Genomic DNA, 18,488 nt, shown 5'->3' with positions numbered 1-18,488 from the left:
CAGGCTTCTGGAAACATGGGCACAAGCCCATCTTCTATGGCAAGAGTGCCTGGCCCCATAGGCTCAAACTCGGGTCCTGGCTCTCGGGGAATTGGCCTTCCAGGGCCAAATCCGTCTCCCATGTCCAGGGCTCCTGGCCCCATAGGTCCTAACTCAGCTCATTTTTCAAGGCCAGCTGGGCCCATGGGGGTAAATGCTAATCCCTTTCCAAGGGGGACAGGTTCAGGGGGGCTGAATCCAGCTGCCTTCTCTCAGGCCTCTGGCACATTGGCTTCAAATCCAGCTACCTTCCAGAGGTCTGCTGGCCTCCAGGGCTCAAGTCCAGCAATTTTCCCAAGAACCTCTGGGCCACTAGGCCCCAACCCAGCTAACTTCCCAAGGGCCAGTGGCTTGCAGGGTCCAAGTCCAGCTGCCTTCCCAAGGTCTACTGGCCCATTAGGCCCTGGTCAGGTTACTTTCCCCAGGTCAGCTCCTGGGCCCCTGGGCTCTTCTCCAGCAGGCCCTGTGGGTATCAACCCAGCTCCTTTTGCAAGGGCAACTGGGACCCTGGGTCTAAACCCAGCTTCCTTTCCAAGGATGAATGGCCCTGTAAGCAAGACTTTGGTCCCATTTCCTAGAGTGGGGAGCCTACCTGGCACAAACCCAGCTGCTTTCCCCAGACCAGGGGGTCCAATGGCTGCAATGTACCCAAATGGAATGTTACCCCCTTAAACACTGTTTTCTCTCCAGGACCGCTTTGGTTTTCAAGCACCATGGTTCTGGGCAGGGGCTGTGTTGTAAGTAAAAGGGTAGATGTGGAGCTACACTCTGAAGTACATAGCTGGGGCTCAAGTTCAGATGAGCCATCTTTTTTCCTCTGCTTCTTTCTTGACTGAAGGTGAAATGTTATATGTGGGAGATGGACTACGGCAGGTGGGAATGATCCTGACCTTGACAGATCTCCAGCCCGCCAGAAGCCTGCTGTGCTTTTGTCCCACAGCTTTTTGCCCTTTGTTTCTTACTAGTTTCTTGAATTGTTCATGTGGACTTTTCCTCAGGGATACATTGGCCTGCAGGCCCCACTTCATATGTAGTCCCCTGCTCACCACTGGAGAATCAGCTCACTGCTCTCTAGGATTGTTGCATTGGTGAACGGACCATACTTCAGCAGCTCTGACCTGGGCAGCTTGGACCTGGTCATCCTCTACTGCCATACCTTTCCCTGGGGGCTTGAACACAGAACAGGGAGGTGGACAACCACTTCAGAGACCCACCAAATACAATTTCTGCTTGATTGACTGGGCCTGCAGCTTCCTTCTCCTGGGACTTAGAGGAGGCCAGAATCAAGGCTCCACTGCTCATCTAACTCCCTCTCCACTAGTACTCCCGATCAAAGAACCTCAGAATTTAAACTGACGTGGATGGGAATATGGGGATTGGGGTGGGGGGCTGGGGGAATAAAGGGGAGAGATCACTGTGCTTCGTTCAGCCTGATGTGAAAGGATGGTTGGTGTTTTTCCTGCTTGTATCTTTTCTTACCGTTTCTTTAATAAATGGGATGAGAGGGCTGCCGATGTCACTCCATTTCCTTACCTGTTCCCACAGGAAAGGAGTTTTACCCACTGCTTTTCATTGTTTCAGCTTGGCCACAGTCCTATGTTATCTGCCAGGTAAAATGCTGTCACTCAAGGAGGAAGCAAGCATTGACTTTTAACCTTAGCTAGGACTCACTCATCTGCCAGTGATTTCACCAGAGACCTTGCCCATCCTCAACAATAAAAAAAGTTCAGCCACCAGAGGTTGTGCAGTTATCAACAAGGTGGGCCTGCTGTATGCCCCAGGTCCAGAGGCAGCTGTGACTACTTAACCGTGTTTGAGTTCCACTGCCAGCTATCTTGACAAAACTACTTCTATCACAAGTACCTCTTTTGAAACTGGAATAAACCCAGTTTAAGTTACAAGGAGGAAATAGTTGAGATAACCAGCATTATGTGAGAATCTTTATTTTGACAAATAAGTGCAGTATAAAATATTTGACCTGAAAAGTAAAAAAAAAAAAAAAAAGTAAAAATAAATATGTTTACAAATTATTGTAGAAAGAATACAAAAGGGTTAAAATTCTCAGTGAGGAAAAACCAAAATGTGTCCAGTTGTATAAAGGCTCTTCCCTTGCAAGAAATGGGGATAAAGCTGAAGACCCAGTTTGGTTTCGCTGCTGAAAAACGTACAAAATAACTTAGAAAAACCAGTCGAGGTCAAACGTTGTGAGCCCACTACTTGTACCTGCCTACTCTTGATTTCAGCAAAGTTGATAACCACAGTGCAAGGCAGAATTGATGGTAGGACAACCAGGAGTTCTCCACCCAGGAGTCTGTCCTACCTTAACCTTCAAGTAAAAGCTGAAGAAAAACAAGCCCTTAGTGAAGTCTGAGCTCTGCAGTTGGCTGACCGGATTTCCTCCATTGTAGTGCTCAAAATAGTTTATTTGGCCAGCAAAAACACGGAAGAGCCTGGGAACAACTGCCTTTAGCAAATGCCTGCTGCCTCTTCCCAGCCTTCCTGGGTCGGGCCCAATACCAACCAGCAGTCTTACCAGAAGCTCGAGGTCTGTGTGATACAGTGATGTTGGCCGCACCTGGAAAACCCTTGTGTTCATGGGAGATGAAAGAAAGCACCAGGGTTTGCCAGTCTGTGGCTCAGAGCACACTTTGTTCCTTTGTAGGAAGCACCTGGGCACCCTAGAGGCTTGCCCCCTCTACTGCCTACCTTAATGCTGGTTCTGAGGGTTTAGCAGGCCCTGCTGAGAATGGACACTGGAGAGCGTGAGCAGGCACGCGTGCAACCAAGCATCCCCGAAGTCAAAGGCTTAGTCAAGATCCCAGGTTTCAAACCCAAGGGCTGAGGATAGTCTCTGGATTGCAAGCCTCTAGAAAATGCTTTCCCTCACTCCCCAAAAGCATAAGAAAATAAAAGCTTCAAGGGGCATGAGAGAGAAATGAAGAACCTTAGGATTTAGGAACCAATTCCATTTCTGGGTTCGGTTTCTGGAAAGAAGCAAGCAAATGCAATAATGACTATCCACAACTTGGCTGTAAGAGTTCCCTGGAGAAGCCACTGAGGAGAATGGACCGTCTCAAAGATGACCAGCTTGGATTTGAGGCTTCATTTAGGGAACACTGAAAAGCTTTTCATTGGAGATGATTGTCAAGAACTGTAGCCTGAAAGTCGTGCATGCTTAGCCAGCTGCTAAGGGATCTGTCCAAGCAGTTCCAAGATTGCAGTTAATTTGGTCAGAGGCTCCTAATTGTTTTTTCCCCACCTGCTGAGGACAGGGTTGCCCTTGGCAGAGGGGCCTATGAGAGCCCAGGCTCTACCTCAGTTGCCACCTTGAAAAACTTACCAGTGAGAAAGAGGGTGGAAGAGGTGACTGCATCACCTCGAAGAAAGCAAAGGGAAGGAGGCTGTCTTAGAGTGGAGTTTGAGAGAGGAATTCAGGGTGAATGTACAGGGTGAAGTACCTGAGTCCTCACTTCCTTTCTGAGCATGTTGGGGTTTCACCTTCTGATAGATGACCAAAACATTTCCTCTCCCCAGCAGAGATCACAGACAAGCTCATCTAGATGTCCGGCACTTTCCGGGTGAGATACATTCAGCCCAAGGCCTCCATATAGCCCCTGGCCTTTAGCACCACCATCAATCTTTGTTCCTGGCAGACTTTCATTTTTAACATAGATATATATACACACACAAAAGCAGTTCAGTGCTAACTCCCTGCTAGTTTGGCTCATCCTTGGGATGTTGAGATGTGGAATGGAGTATGTCACATAGTAAAGCACCATTCCTGGACCCTGTTTTCTGATGCCCAAAGATCAGGCTTCTGGGCCTTGTATCTCAGGCACAATCTTATTGCATTGATAGATGTGGGGGTAGGGGACACATTACTACCTAGTCCAGATCTCCTAGGCGTTCTCCCACCACCTCTGGTTGTGTTCAGATGGTCTAAGAAAACCCCTTGCCAGAGGCTGTCACTTACCTATCAGAAGTTGCCACCGTTTGGAACTAATTGGTTTAGCACACTTCTGCGTTCCCTTTGGATCCTGGGGGAGGAAGTGGAATCTTTCCCAGAGGCCACCATGCATGCAGAAGCAAGCAGATGTTTGTGGCATGATAACAAGTCTCTGCCCCCTGAGCTGGAATGGTGTTGCCTCCTGTAAGCAGAACTGCCCCAGACCATATTGTACAGTCACTGTTCTTTGCACTTCAGATTTGCCCTTTGGACCGTTAATAAACTAAAACAGCACTCCCTCCTCCCTCCCACCCCATCTTTTCTCTTCCATTCCCCTTCCCTCCCTTACCCATTGCACTTTTCCCACTCTGCTTGGGGGCTGTGTCACACCTCCGCAAAAGCTAAGCTATACTGCTCTGGCTTCTTCCCACATCGCCGGGCAATTATGGCCAGATACAACATGAGGAGGGCCACCCAGTAGCAGCCGTACAGGATGGCCCCAGAAACCAGGAAGGCTAGCTCCGTCTCACTGAACAGATCCTGGCAATAAGCTGTATAGGCCAGGCCCCCTAGAAGGACCGCCACCCAGATGGACACAGGGATGAGGCCAATGAAGTTCACCACGATGGTTTTTCGGCCAGAAGTGCCCCAGCCAGACTTGTTGATGGTAGCAATGGCAAAGATCTTGGCTGGCAGGAGGCTGGACATATAGAGAAGGGAATAGAGGGACATGAAGATCATTTCTGCATTGCCCCGAAGGAAGCAGGCATAGGTAGCCTTGATAATGCCCACCAGCTGCACTGTCAGCAGGAAGAGGAGAATATTCCAGATGCGGCCTCGGTAGAAAAGCTGTATGACCGTGGCAATGAGGAAGAAGGGGAAGAAACCTGTGACCACTGATTCGTAGGTCATCCAGAGGTGGTGCTTATGGAACCAGAGAGAGTTGTAGAGCCACTCCCGGAAGTAAGACTTGCTCCAGCGGGTCTGCTGGTTGAGCCACCGGAGGTACTTAGTGGGAGTCTCTGTGAGGCACTTAGAGCGCGCTGTATACTTAGTCCGGTAGCCGAGGCTCAGGACTCGGTTGGTGAGGTGGCGGTCATCTCCGAAGCTGCACTTGCTGCCTAGGAACTTCTGATGGTACCAGTCCTCCAGGAATTGCTGGAGGAGGCTGTTGCGGTACATGCCCAAGGGCCCACTAATACACTGCACACAGCCAAAGTAGGACTGGCAGGCCCGCTCCACATTGAAGGCCATCCAGTACCGCACACTGCTCAGGAAGGAGATCCACGAGTCATACTTGTTGAGGATCTGCAAGGGAACCAGAGATGCTGGGCCTCCTCGCCTGAGGACTTGCATCCCGGGAGACAGACACCAGAGGCTATGAGGCCTCCCTTACCCTGAGTTCTGTACCCCATTGCTTAAATACCTGGCCATGAGTCCTAACCCAGCCAGAGCTGGAAAACCTGAGGCTTAGAGGAGCCAGCCGTACCCTGTCACTCTACCCCGTACCTCACTGCCATCTGCACTGACTGTCCCAGGGAAGTGGTTCTAGCAGTCAGGGCTACCTTCAATCTCAGGAAACAGCCTGTGGTGCCAGAGAGAAGGGCTTGAGAAGGATGCACAGTATCCCCGCCCACCCTCTATCCTGACCCTTCTGCAGCTGGAAAGCTGCTCAGGAAGACCTGGTGTGTTACCAGCAGTACCCTCTGGAAGGAGATCTGGCCCCTTAATCTTACCATACTGCCTTGTTCTACCCATTCAGTACAACTTCCTTAAGAATGAGGTTTCTCAAGGGTCCAACGGGGGAGGTGCTTTTTGCAGCACTGCCAAGAGGCACCATCCGTGGTCAGTAGCCTCAGAATACCGAGCCCCTCCCAGCAGCCTGGGCTCTCTACTACATACCTGTTCAGTGATTTTCTTTTTCCTCAGGTTGAAAAAGACCAGAAAAGGGATTGGGTACCAAGTGAGCCCTTTGATACTGTGAAAACTATCAAAAAAGAACCACCCCCACCCTACCGCCCCAAGACACACACACACACACACACACACACACACCCTCTCCAAAACACTAGATAGTCAAGATGCTCATTTCCCAGGCATATCCATTGGATTAGGAAGCAGAGGCCCCACCCGCAGGAATCCCTGGTTACTTCTTACTTGGACATCTCCTCCAACTCCCCCTACTTGGGGGTCCTCCTCCAGGACTCGAAGCATCTCGATGGTGCAGGCTGGATCCAGCACAGTGTCAGAGTCACACACCTGTAGAGGGAGTATGTGGTCAGCCCATTTTGACCTCTAGCCTATGTACGTCGCATGCTGCTCACTGCTTCCAGGACATAACCACCTTGGCTAGGATTCACTTCCAGCCACTAGCAAAGAGATCTATGCTAAATAGAAGAGGTGAGACGAATAACAAAATGTAAGGAAAAGGAGAGTTGAGAAAACAGGCTTGACAGCCACTACTAGGCTGAGAGAGAAATCGTGGAGACTCGGTGTCAGGGAGAAATGCTTAGCACTGGGCAAGTTTTTAGCCTCTATAGAGCCAGGCTCCACAAAAATGGTCTCAGAACATTTCCCTGGAAGAAAAGGAGGTATGCATTGAAATCAGATGTCAGGTACAGTGCCTAGACCTGGGCCAGCAGACACTCCAGGTTAGGCCAAGAAATGGCTCTTGCCTAAAGCATGCTCATAGATTAACGTGGTCTCCCCAGTTTCAGCCTCTGGTCTCCTGGACAACCTGCAGCGCAAGTGGAGAATGTATCTACCCAGTCATAGGTCCCCCCACCCCCTGCAATATGGCTGCAAGGCCTTCTGTGCTCCTTTGGCCAAGTCTCTATAAGATCAGAGCACAGTATGTCCAAGGGCTGCTCTCACCTGGATTCTCAGGAGCCTGAGTCTGGCACCTGAAACCACTTCGCCATCCTGATGTGACACGTGGATTTACTCTGGATGAGCATGGAGGCTGGCAACGGCTGCCTCCAGCCAGAGCCTAGATCAAATCCTGCCCACTTGTCCGCCTTCCCTAGGGAGGCTCATGGTCTAACAGGTGGCTCCATTATTAGTTGAACCTGAGCTATGAGTACTTATCCTGGTGGCTGGCTCTTTTTCTATTTTCTAGAAAATAACTGAGATGATCCAGAGATCCCAGATAATCACTGGCAGAAAAACAGAGCAAAGAACAGTACCCACAGATGAGCCGAAACCTGGCTTTGCGAAAGCCTAAAATCCTTTTAGTAAAGTTGCTAATGCCTGCAGGAAGAGGGCTTCGCCCACACCCCATTCCTGCCGAGATTTCTCTTGCCATGCTGGAAGACGTGGCCACAGACAAGCAGCAAAAGGCTGAAGGGGATCCAGGCAGAGCCACCACACCTCTTCTTGCCTACCTTCTCACCAACACACCTTGGGAGAAGGTGCCTGGAGAGCCTCAGGCCAGACTCCCAGAGCCTCTTGGGCTAACAGCCTAGGCTTCCCAGTGCCGCCGGTCTCAGGGCTACTTCCTCCCCTGACCCTAACGCGTTCTTCATGCTGCTCAGCTCCCTTCACTCCAAGGTCTTTGGAACAGAGCAGGGTTAGGCAAGTTAGAGCTCTTGGCTGCCTCGCTTCCCCACTGGCTGAAGCAGGGCAATCTCCCTCAGAGATAAAGACACACCCATAGCAGGGCTGTTGGAAGATAGGCTGAAGTCCACCAAACAGGCCTGAAGCCCAGGCTGCCCCAGACAGTGAGCCCAGAGCCACAGAGGCTGGCCTATTTGCTGATCCACCAGAATGAATCCACAGGAAATGATCAGTAAAGGAAGATGTGTGGCAGGTTTTGGGAATTCTGTGGTACAAGGGAGTAGACAACAAAGTCCCTGTGGCTTGAGCATGTGCCAGGGCTCAAGGGCTTTTCCTGTGCCTTCTGAGTCTCCAAGAAAGCTTCAGAGGTCCCTTGACCTTAGATGAACTGCAGAATGAAATGCCTCAACATCCCTCCCTACAAGGCCGAGGAGGTCCCTGGCCTTAGGAAGACAGAAAAAGGTCAATGTACCAATTCATTTGAGGATGCAACTTTCAAAAAAGCCAAAACCAAAACATCTGTGGCAAGCTAATTTTAGGTGGGTATAATACGGAACATTTCAATATTGGTATACGCAACATACCCTCAGCAAGACTGAGCTGGTACACAGGTGGGCTGCCATGACAGCCGCTATTCATTCAAGTGATGGGCAAACCCTCTGGTATGTGTGGAGAAGGAATGCAACAGAGAAATGGACAGTGGATGCTGGACTGGAAATCTGGGGTTCTGGGTGCAATTTTTACTTGGTACTTAAGTGTGTGAGCTTTACATCAATTCTTTCTAGGTTTTGTTATTTGAAAATTGGGAGCTGTGTTAACTGTGTCAACCTAATAACATTTCCAGCCTGGTGTCAATGACTTTTTTGACCGGAAGCTGGGCAGGATCTGCTCAGCATCTTAGCCCTGCCATGACAGCTACAGAATTAAGCTGAGGGCTGAGTCACTGCTGTGTCCCTCCCACTTCACAAACACAAATTTGACACTGGGTAGAGTAGGGCTCTCTGGCCCATAACTAAAACAATAGTTGAGTGTTTAATTCAAGCCCACGTTACCAGTGGTGAGGCAGTATAGCACAGTGGATATGGGCAGATTGCCTAGGCTCAGATCCCATCTCTGCACCTTACTGCTGTGTGACAGTAGGCAAGTTACTTCACTTCTCAGTGCTTCAGGTTTACCTTCTATGAGTGGAAATACTAACAGTATTTATCCTCTAGGAGTATTATGAGGGGTTAAAAGAACTAATATGGAGGGATGCCTGGGTGGCTCAGTGGGTTAAGCCTCTGCCTTTGGCTCGGGTCATGATTCCAGGGTCCTGGGATCGAGTCCTGTGTTGGGCTCCTTGCTCAGTGGAGAGCCTTCTTCTCCCTCTGCCTGCCACTGCCCCCCCAGCTTGTGCTTGCACTCTTTCTCTGACAGATAAATAAAATCTTAAAAAAAAAAAAAAGTATGTATGAAGCGTCTTGAATGGTGTGTGGTATGAATTAAATGCCACCCACTTGTTAGCTCTTATAAGTATTGGGGACACCAGTCCAGAGGCCTGCCCTAAGTCACAGAGCTAAGCAACAGAAGAAGAACGAGGATTCCATCCCAGGTCTTTATGACCCAGGACTGCTGTTCAGAGCAGCAGATGCCTCGTTGTCTTGTGAAGGTCAGAGGAAGGAAGTACACAACACAAGGGACCTCAACCGGACCTACAATTCCTACCCAGTTTGCCCAGCTGGCCAGACACATCCACACAACCCCATGTTCCTGATAAAGGTGCTCTTACCTGGATGTAGTCCACTGAATCGCCAAGAGCCTTGAAAGCCGTGTACATGACCTCTCGCTTGCCTCCCCATTTCTGCATGATGCACGAAAAGGTGCTGGTTCGCACCACATCCCGCACACGGTCCATGCCCTCCTGAAGGCTGGCCTCGGTCTCCCCCTCACCCGCCTCATGGAAGTTGCTGCGCCACACAAAGAAGCCAGCTTGCTCAGTGCCACCTAGCACCTCATGGAAGATGTCCAGCATGTAGGCGTCCTCCTGGCGATTGCCATCCACCACCATGACCACCTTGAGGTCAGGGAAGGCGATGCGCTGGGCTGAGCGCAGGCACTTGCGCAGATAGTCGGGGTCCTCCTGGTAGGCGGCAATGCAGAGTGCCACGGAGCGCTGCGACGGGGCTGGCAGTTTCAGCGGCCGACCTGCCCGCCGCATGCGCCGGTGCTCCAGGAAGGCAAACAGGCTCTGGATGAGCAGGTGCAGGCCCAGGATGGCACCGTACAGGCCAAAGGACAGATAATGCTTTTCTGTGTGAATGAACTGGTAGCCTGTTACATAAGCTGCCAGGATGCCACCCAGCACCGCCAGGGCAAACAGGCTGGTGCCCACCACACGCAGGGCTGTCGTCAGCTGCACCGGCATCTGGCGGGAGAAGGAGGGAGGTGTGGAATCAGGCAGAAAGGCAGCATTTCCAGTCAGTGGGAGTGGGGGCATTTTCTCCGGACTGGGTCCAGAACAGGGAAAATGACCCACTAACGAAAACCATTGCCACTGACTGAGCGTGACTAAGACTGTGTGTAGACTCAGAAGCCAGGCTACTGGGGTTTGAATCCCAGCTCTGCCACTTACTCTCTGTGTGACTCTGTTCTGCCCCTGAGTTCATTCATCTGTGAAACGTGGACTACAGCACTAATCCTGTAGCATCTTTGAGGGTTAGATGGATTACATATGTAAAGCATTTCGAAGAGCGTTTATTCTTGTTAGACAAACCAAAGCCAGAAAGAACACTGTGATCCCCACCTGGTGGACGGCGGTCCTGGGATCTGCCTGACTCAAAACTCTTCTAGGCAACCCTCAGTAGCGGTGAGCCTGAAGCAGCTCTGAGCACATGAGGGGCCATGGAGGGGAAAGAGAAGGATGACCAGGGACGCAGCCAGTGGCCAAGAGCTTCTGCCTGCTCTGTACCCACCAGGGTACTACACAGTGGGAGGGGAAGTAAAGCACAGCCACCCATGAGGCCCACAAACAAAGTGGAGGAGGAAAAGATGAGAAACGGCAGGAAATGTAAAGAGGTGGGGGGGGCAACTTCTCTCTCTTGAAACGGCAAAATCAGTAAGAGAAAGTTTCCCTGTGTTCTCTGCTGTCTCACCTTTTTCTCATTTACTGGAGAGGCAGGAAAAAAAGGGAAAGCAACCGGGAAAAGCAGACAAGGAAAGAAAGGAAATGAGAGCTGGGGTGTGGACAGCTGTCCTGGAAGCCCAGCAGTCCCGGCGCCAGAGGGAACTGCAGCCACCACTGCAGCAGCCCTAGTGGTGGCTGCAGCAGGCCGGGAGGGGTGGCTGCCCGAGAAGCCCCATCCACTTGGTCCTAGTGCCCGCGTGGCATCTCTGTGCTCATCCACCTGCCCTGCCACTCCTGACAATGCTGCCAGCCTTCGTCTGCACTAAGTCAGGGCTCCCAGCATCTGCTCCGTCGGGAACATCTGGGTTTTAATGAAAAGAGCTTAGCACTCAGCACCTAAGACTTGTGCCTGGGACACAGCTCTACCACCTCCTGGCTGTCTGACCTTGCCCAAGCGGTCTGAGACTTGGGGTCCCCCTAAGAGGGGTTCTAATGGTTTCTTACGCCATAGGTCTCAGGTAAATAATTTCCCTGAAATTAGAAGCACTTCCTGCCCTGAAGGACTACCCAAGTGGGAAGGCTGCTTGGGGAAGAGAGGAGGGGCTGATGAAGACAGCTCCCCACTCCTCGTTCTGACCGACGCCTTCTCCCAATTTCCTCTCTTTGCCACCTGCCTGATCTGGAGAATCCCATTTGCAACACCACCCACCTCTACAGACAACGGGGGTCTCGCTTCCAAGCTTGCTCCAACTCTAGGTCTTACTGGAACCACCCCTTGAGCCCTGCTCCAACACAAAAGCACCTTCCTGCCACATAGGATGGGAGAGGAACACGCAGTCACTGCCTAAGCCGGTCTGAGACTCAGGCACCAGCAGCATTCCAGCAGCTGCGGGCCGGAAAGTGCTGTTGGCAGCCTCGGGTCTTCGGGAAGCTCAGCCTCCAGGCGCTCTGCCCCGCCATTCCTGGGAGCCTGCTTCCTCTGCAGGACTCCCAGCCTCCCCTGGTTCCCCCACCCCCCCAATGCGCCTGCGGCTCAGGGGGCCCGAGGCCCTGCATCCACCCTAGGAGCGCCCCGCGGCCCTAGCCCTCTAGACCTTACAAGCCAAAGGGGCGCCGCTAGGCACCACTGCCCACCTGCGCTCTGGGAGAGGGCCGGGGCACAGAGGCCAGCCCGGCAACCTGCCGGGTGCTGGCGCCCCGCCTCGGTGCAATGCCGGAGGCGGTGCCCACCAGGTTAATACAGCCGGGAAGGCACTCGCCAGGCTGCTCACCCCCGCCTGAGCCTCGCCTTCTAGCAAAGGCGGCGCCGGCCACACCCACGTGCCGGTTTCCCACGACTCAGCGGGGAAGGAACGGAAAACCCGAGGAATCAGCCAGGCCAGGCCCCACTCATCTCCTCTGGGCCCCAGCTACCTTGGCAAACTGTGCCTGCAGACAAAGGCAGCGTCTCCGGTGTCGCCGGCCCCTTCCTCTCCCGGGCAGGACCCCCAAACGCCGCACGCGAACTGGAGGCACTACCTTGGCACCCCGTACCCCACCGAGGACCAAAAATGCCCCGCAGCCAAAACCCCATGAGCAATTAGGTGCTGGTGCGGGCTCTGGCAGAGGCGCCCCTGCCCAGATAGGGGGCCGTTCCACCTCAAGCGGGGAGAGGGGGGCCTCGACCACCTCTCTCCCACTCCCGTTTCGTTCAGAAGAGATCCGCTAGAGCTCGGTCCCCGCAGGCTAATGCGCACCCGGCTTCAAGGGCGCTAGGTTGGGGGGCGCTCCCTAAGACACCCCCCCCATAACTGAAGGAGAAAACCCTCAGCCAAGGACGCACGCCGCCAATCTACACCCGAAACTTTGCGGGGCTGCCAGTGTGCAGCCTCTCCAGCTGACAGGTGTGCCCTGCTACGAGGCCCACACGCGGCGGGATGGAAACTTGCGCGCGGGGCTGGGGCTTTTTCCCTTGCGCCTGGCCGGCCGGCCGCCCTCCCGGCCCCTCCGAGCCCGCTGGGGTAGGGGAGGCAGGGCCCGCGGATACTGGCGGCCGTGGCCCGGCTGACCCGCAGGGCCCAGAGCGCCGGGCATCTTGGTGCCGGACAGGTGCGAACCCCCAGGCTGGAGTGGGGAAGGGAGAGACTCCGACCAGCCTCGTGCCCCGCACCGTCGTCCGCCCCCTAATCCATTCACAAAACAGACGCCGCAAGGGAGGAAGGGAGGCGAGGCTGGAGGAGGAGAGGATGGAGGAAGAAAGGGAGGAGGGGTCAGTGGGGAGGGGGCTGCAGGAACCACCACCGGGAAGCCTGGAGATACTGCAGCCCTCAGCCGGCCTCCCGGCGCGGGACGCAGCGCCCACACAGCCGGGGGTGGGGGTGGGGGTGNGCCCGCCCCTCCGATGTGGCCGGCTGGTCGGGCCCGCGCTCACCGTGCCGCCCGCTGCCCGCGCTCCGGTGCTCAGCAGGCCCGCGGCGGCTCCATGCCCCTCCTCCCGCTCCTCGCCGCCGCCGCGCCTCTCTCCCCGGTGCACTGCCGCCGCCGAGCGCTCCGACTGACGAGCGCCGGCCCCACGGAGCCGCCTTTAAGTACCGAGCGCGTCTCCGCCGGGAGAGGCGCCCTCCTCCGGCCCTAGGGCCGGGAAAGTTGGGAAGAGTGGGAGGGCTCCCCCGAGGGCCGCGAGGAGCACCCCCTTATTGGCTCAGTCGGAGGGAGCTACACATGGCCGGTGCTCTGCGGGACGCGGGGTCCCGCGTGCACGCGGCTCCAGATTCGGTCGGTCTCTGCGCCCTGGGAAGGTGGATTCTCCCAAGGCGGCCAGAGGCCGAGCTCCTCCGCCTCGCCCCGGGGCCAGCTGCCCAGGAGGAGGCGGTCATTGTGCTCAACCTAGAACCTGAAGCGTTGTTAACTTTCAATATAACCTCTAGGGACGTCCAAAACTGTTAACTCTCCATTCCGCCTCCCCGCGCCCGGCTTTCTGAGCCTCGAAATCTACTCACTCTGCAAAGCCGCCGAGGCGATGGAAATCTTTCCCCGACTGCGGCACGCGGAGGGGCTGTTCGCTCTATAGGGTACTCCCTAAAAGCAAGACAGCAGAACCTTCCCGCCGGCAAGGAAAAAAAAAAAAAAAAAGAGGCGCAGAAGAGAATAATTGTCAAATATAAAAAGACTGTTCAAAGAAGGTGTTAACAATTGTGACAAGCTTAGCTTTGGATTCCGCAGTGGGGCGCTGATGACTTTAAGGGTTTGCAAAAGCTCCAAATGGTTTTGCAGGAACCTTGGAAGTTCCGGTGTCTTAAAGCCAAAACCAATTCCTCCGCCCCTTTTCTTACACCTTTATTTCCGACATGCATAACCTCCTAAATTCCCAACTGACCTTATAGCCAGTGGATTCCAGGTCCCCCAAAGCTGGTGCTGGACTTGGATGAGATGGGGTGGGGTCAGGAAAAAGTGGGGAGTTGTTAGCAGAGAAAGTTTAGAACCAGTTGAATTAGAACCCGATCTCTAAATCTTGGAAAAACTTGAAGAGATATAATTAAAGACTAGTAAAAAAATGAATTTACATGTCCTCCAAACACACCTGAAATAATTTCCATCACTTCTTCCCAAGCTGCAACAAATTTACGGGAACATTAGTTGCAGTATACAAGCTGCTCCCCTTAGAAATCTTAGGGGCTCAGGGACTTGCCTGTCCACCCTCACTCACTCTAGGCCAAAGAGCTCATTGGTAGGTCCCCCAGGCAAACAAAGACCCCTGGCAAAGACACCTACTTCACCCCCTCCCATCTTGCATTACAGAAATCAAATAATTTCACACTTTGGCTTGAGAAAATCATCACTACTATGCTACATGGTTTAAATATTCTTTTTTGTGTCTTTTTAAAAAACTAGTATCGAATCCACAATGGGTATATGTTTTGAACTTGAGACAGGCCCTAAGAAGAGCTAATAATGCACAGGGGGAGAGAGAAGCCTTTGGTTAAGAGCAAGGCTTTGGAGTCAGTTCTGCCACTAGCTGTGTGGCACTAACCTCAGCATCTTCCACCCAGAAACGGGACTGAGTATTTGACAGGGTTGTTACAAGAACTGAAGAGATTGGCTGACAGCAGGTGCTCAGTGCAAGTTAACTCGAATGATCCTCAACCAGAGATTGGCATCTGTTTGCCAGTGTTCCGGATTCTAGAAGCTCATTCCTACAGGATGTAATCCTCGGTGACCAGAAATTCAGAGATCAATGTCAATGAAAATTGCCTCGTCTTCAAAGCATTATGGACTCTCTAGAGCCCCGGGGCCACCTCCTCCACATCCAGGGGCATCATCACAGAGCCAGACACTGGAGGAGCTATCTGATCCTACCTCCCACCCAGATTTGCAATCTGCAACATTATAGATCAGGGAAAACAAGCAGGGGCTAGGTGGGGACAAAAATGAATAAATCAGCCTGATGGGAGTGAATTTCCCATTTAGAGACATCCCTGTAAGAAGGGTGCTCGGTTGTCAAGAGAAATCAGAAGTCCAGGTTTTTAAAAAAGGTTCATTTATTTATTTTAGAGAGAGAGAGAGCAAGCGAGCATGGGAGCAGGGGGAGAGGCAGAGGGAGAGGGAGACAAGCAGATTCCCTGCTGAGCGGGGAGCTGGATGAGGAGGAGCTCAACCCAGGACCCCAGGATCATGACCTGAGCCCAAATCAAGTCAGACACTTAACCAACTGAGCCACCCAGGCACCCCAGAAATCCAGATTTTTATGTGAAATCTCAGAATTTTTAAGTCCTGGCAACTAATTCAAATGTTGTGGGGTGGGGGCGGAGGAACCAGTTCACAGTCCAGGCAAAATGTGTCTGTGAGTCATATACAGTCAACTGGCTGCTTGTAAGTGACCTGTTTAGAAGCTGAGGGAATGGAGCAGCCAGTTTGGAAAGATCCTGTCTGTCTTCAACACAACAGCAGCATGACTTCTCTGGGAGCAAGTTTCCTGCGGCTGTTCCAGGACCATCTCATGCCTAGTTAATTTCTAAGGCTTCCACTTTGTCCCACAGGCTTATTGCCTATCTCACTCAGTGGGCTCCGGGGAGTTTTATAGGTGGTGGGCTAGTCAATTAAAAACTCCTAAATGAACAGCGGGTCCAGATGCAACATCATAAGAACAGTAAACACTCTGCCCTACCAATTGGCTTGGTCCCCTAAATGGCTTCCCCTGAGAAGCAAGTTCTCTTTTTCAGATCTGCAGGGCCAACGACCCTATGTTACCAGGCAGCAAGGAGAGTCTTTACCTTTGTGGCCAGCCTGTGCCAGGGAGGATTTGCTTGTAATTAACATCCAGTTTGCAGTGCCCTATTTGCGTTCATCTCTTTGAGGGGAAGAGGAGGGTAGAGGAATCTTTAAGGGGCTGATACAGTAAAGCACAAGTTTATCTCTGCTTACCACTGGGGATTTCAGAATAGGACTAATCCCACACCCAATTACTTAAAAACATGAATTCAGATGTTACTGAATTGGCTTTTACATGGGTTCCAGAGGATAAGCCTCCCTATTCTGCTCAGTAGTAGAAAATGCATGCTGCATTTCGACATTCATTTGACAAACACTGAAGACCAGCCCTGAGAAGGGAATAATGCTTTGGCACCAAGAAGTGTCAGGCTGGTCCCTGCCATCTAGACAGTTCTCCATTTTGAAGATAAATACACTTGAAAAGTGGTCACCATTCAAGGCAGTTTTTATAATTAGATGTTGATGAGAGAACCCAATTAGAAGAGTTTGAGGATTTCAGGAAAGAGATCTCTGTGAACTGGAATGGGCTGAATAGAGCTTCATGGAGAACTTGAGCTGACAATGGAGAAAGACAAGAACATTCTAGATGGGAAGAAGAGCCTGAGAACAAGAGCAGGTAGGGATGCCTGGATGGCTCCGACAGTTGAGCATCTGACTCTTAGTTTCAGCTCAGGTCATGATCTCAGGGGGTCATCGTGAGATCAAGCCCTGCATGGAGCCCCGAATCCTGAGTCGGGCTCTGCACTCCAAGGGGAGTCTGCTTTAGATTCTCTCTTGGCCTCTCCCTCCGCCCCTCCCCCTGCTCGCACTCTCTCTCTAAAATAAATAAATGAATCGAAAGAAAGAAAGAAAGAAAGAAAGAAAGAAAGAAAGAAAGAAAGAAAGAAAGAAAAAGAAAGAAAGAAGGAAAGAAAGAAGAACTTGCAACAGTACCTGCTCTAAGGAGTGCCTGACGAGTTTTAGCTGCTGAGGAGGAGGATGCCAAGGGCAGATTCTGGAGCCTTGAATGACTGAATAAGGTAAGGCAGTGATGGAGAACTCTTGAAGAAGTCTGAGCGAGGTGGGAATAAATTACAAGTGTTGTCTGGGGACAGCTGAGCTGCGGTTTGGGGGCTCAGGAGCGGGAACAAGTGTAGGAGGTGTGTTAAAAGCCGATAAACCAGAGCATAGGGGTACAGGGGGGCTGCATGCCCTGTTGGTGCTGCCCTCACGAATTGTCCCTGTGGGCAGGCCGTGTCACTATCTTGGGCACAAGTGAGGGCGGAGGTGGGGGAATCATCAAGAGAAAGAGACTTCTATAGTTTGAAGGGCTGAAAGGGCCATATGCCAAACTTTGGAGGGTTTGAGTTAACTGAAGCTGACAGGTCCACAAAGATTGCACCTTTCCTCCACTTCTCAAATGTAAACTTGTGAAATGCTCAAACACCTTGAACCAAGAGGAGTCTGCCATTCAACCTCCCTCATCACGGCTACTGCTTAAAGCTGCAGGACAAGCCTGCCAGGACCCAGGTGGCCTCTGCTGGTCCCCTAGTGAGTGACGGGGCCGCAAGGGGTGGGGGGCACACTAGCTCCACAGCTGCCCCCCCCACCCTCTGACCTCACGCTTCAGTGCTCCTCGATGGCATGCAGCCCGCAGCTTCCAGCGAAGCAGAGCAGAATGGGGGATGGCAGCCAAGCCATCCCTCCGGGCTCCATCCCGTCAACTTCTCTGGGCTGACCATAATCAAAACCTCCCAAAGCTAATGAAGGTGATTTTAAACTGACCTCCAAAGAATAGCAGGTTATGTCCCCCAGCTGACTAAACAGGGCTTCCTCTTCAAGGCAGCTTAGTCTGCAACACTAGTTAATACATAATTCTGAGTGGAAAGTATGTGCCTTGACGACAGCAAGGCAGCTACAACCCAACAAAGTTATCCTTTCATAACTTGCCCCTCTTACCGACAAGTACTCTGTAATCAGGACCCATTCTGGGGGCCATGTTTGACGAAGCAGGTGTAAGGACTTTTCCATCCTGCAGTTACAATGGTGAGATTTTAACTCCAGTCTCTCTCTCTTTCTCTCTCCCTCCTTGGATGGAAGAATCGTTTTCATTTCAAATTAAGGGGCCTCTGCTCTGCTGGCGGCAAAGCAGTCAGCCCCTACTAAGGGGCCAGGTTCTTTTATGCTGGCTGGAAGGTCAGGATTAGGAGGGCACACCAGAACGATAACCGAATATCAAACCAGACCTGGACATGCTTTTCTTGGAATCCTGAACAGCAGAAGCTTTCCCCGGCCATTTTTCCTTTTTCTCCCTCTCCTAGGTGAATGCAGAAAAAAAATCCAGAAGGCGATTTTCAACCATGATCTCCTTCTTGTTGGGATATTGTGCAGCTACTGAGAATTATGCTCATGAAGAGAATGTAGGAATAAGCCAAAACGTTTATTATGATGCAAGGTTAAGTAAAAAAGGCAGGATACAAAATGGTTGTGTATGAATGACTACATTTACATTCCTGTTTTCTTTTTTTTTATTTTTTTTATTTTTTTTATTTTTTTATTTTTTTTTTTTTTAGATTTTATTTATTTATTCAACAGAGATAGAGACAGCCAGCGAGAGAG

At 51.9% G+C, this 18,488-nt stretch overlaps 1 protein-coding gene across 11 annotated transcripts in view; it reads right to left on the bottom strand.

The window, feature by feature from the left end:
* Window positions 1–4,345: 4,345 nt before the first annotated feature.
* Window positions 4,346–18,488, bottom strand: part of LOC100478996 (hyaluronan synthase 3) — a 213,033-nt gene continuing 198,890 nt past the window's right edge. For 9 of the 11 annotated variants that reach the window (XM_034638550.1, XM_034638551.1, XM_034638552.1 and 6 more), the window contains 3 exons: window positions 9,309–9,944; window positions 6,143–6,244; window positions 4,346–5,293 (listed from right to left, as the gene is read on the bottom strand). In XM_034638550.1, coding sequence (XP_034494441.1) covers window positions 4,370–5,293; window positions 6,143–6,244; window positions 9,309–9,944 — 1,662 coding nt within the window. In that variant the 3' untranslated portion in view covers window positions 4,346–4,369. The other 2 variants (XM_019803770.2, XM_034638558.1) reach the window with 2 other exon arrangements.

The sequence above is a fragment of the Ailuropoda melanoleuca genome, chromosome 12 (genome assembly GCF_002007445.2).
Source record: "Ailuropoda melanoleuca isolate Jingjing chromosome 12, ASM200744v2, whole genome shotgun sequence".
Lineage (NCBI taxonomy): Eukaryota > Metazoa > Chordata > Mammalia > Carnivora > Ursidae > Ailuropoda > Ailuropoda melanoleuca.
Note: the sequence above shows the minus strand (reverse complement) of the source record. Positions and strands in the feature narration are given on the sequence as shown.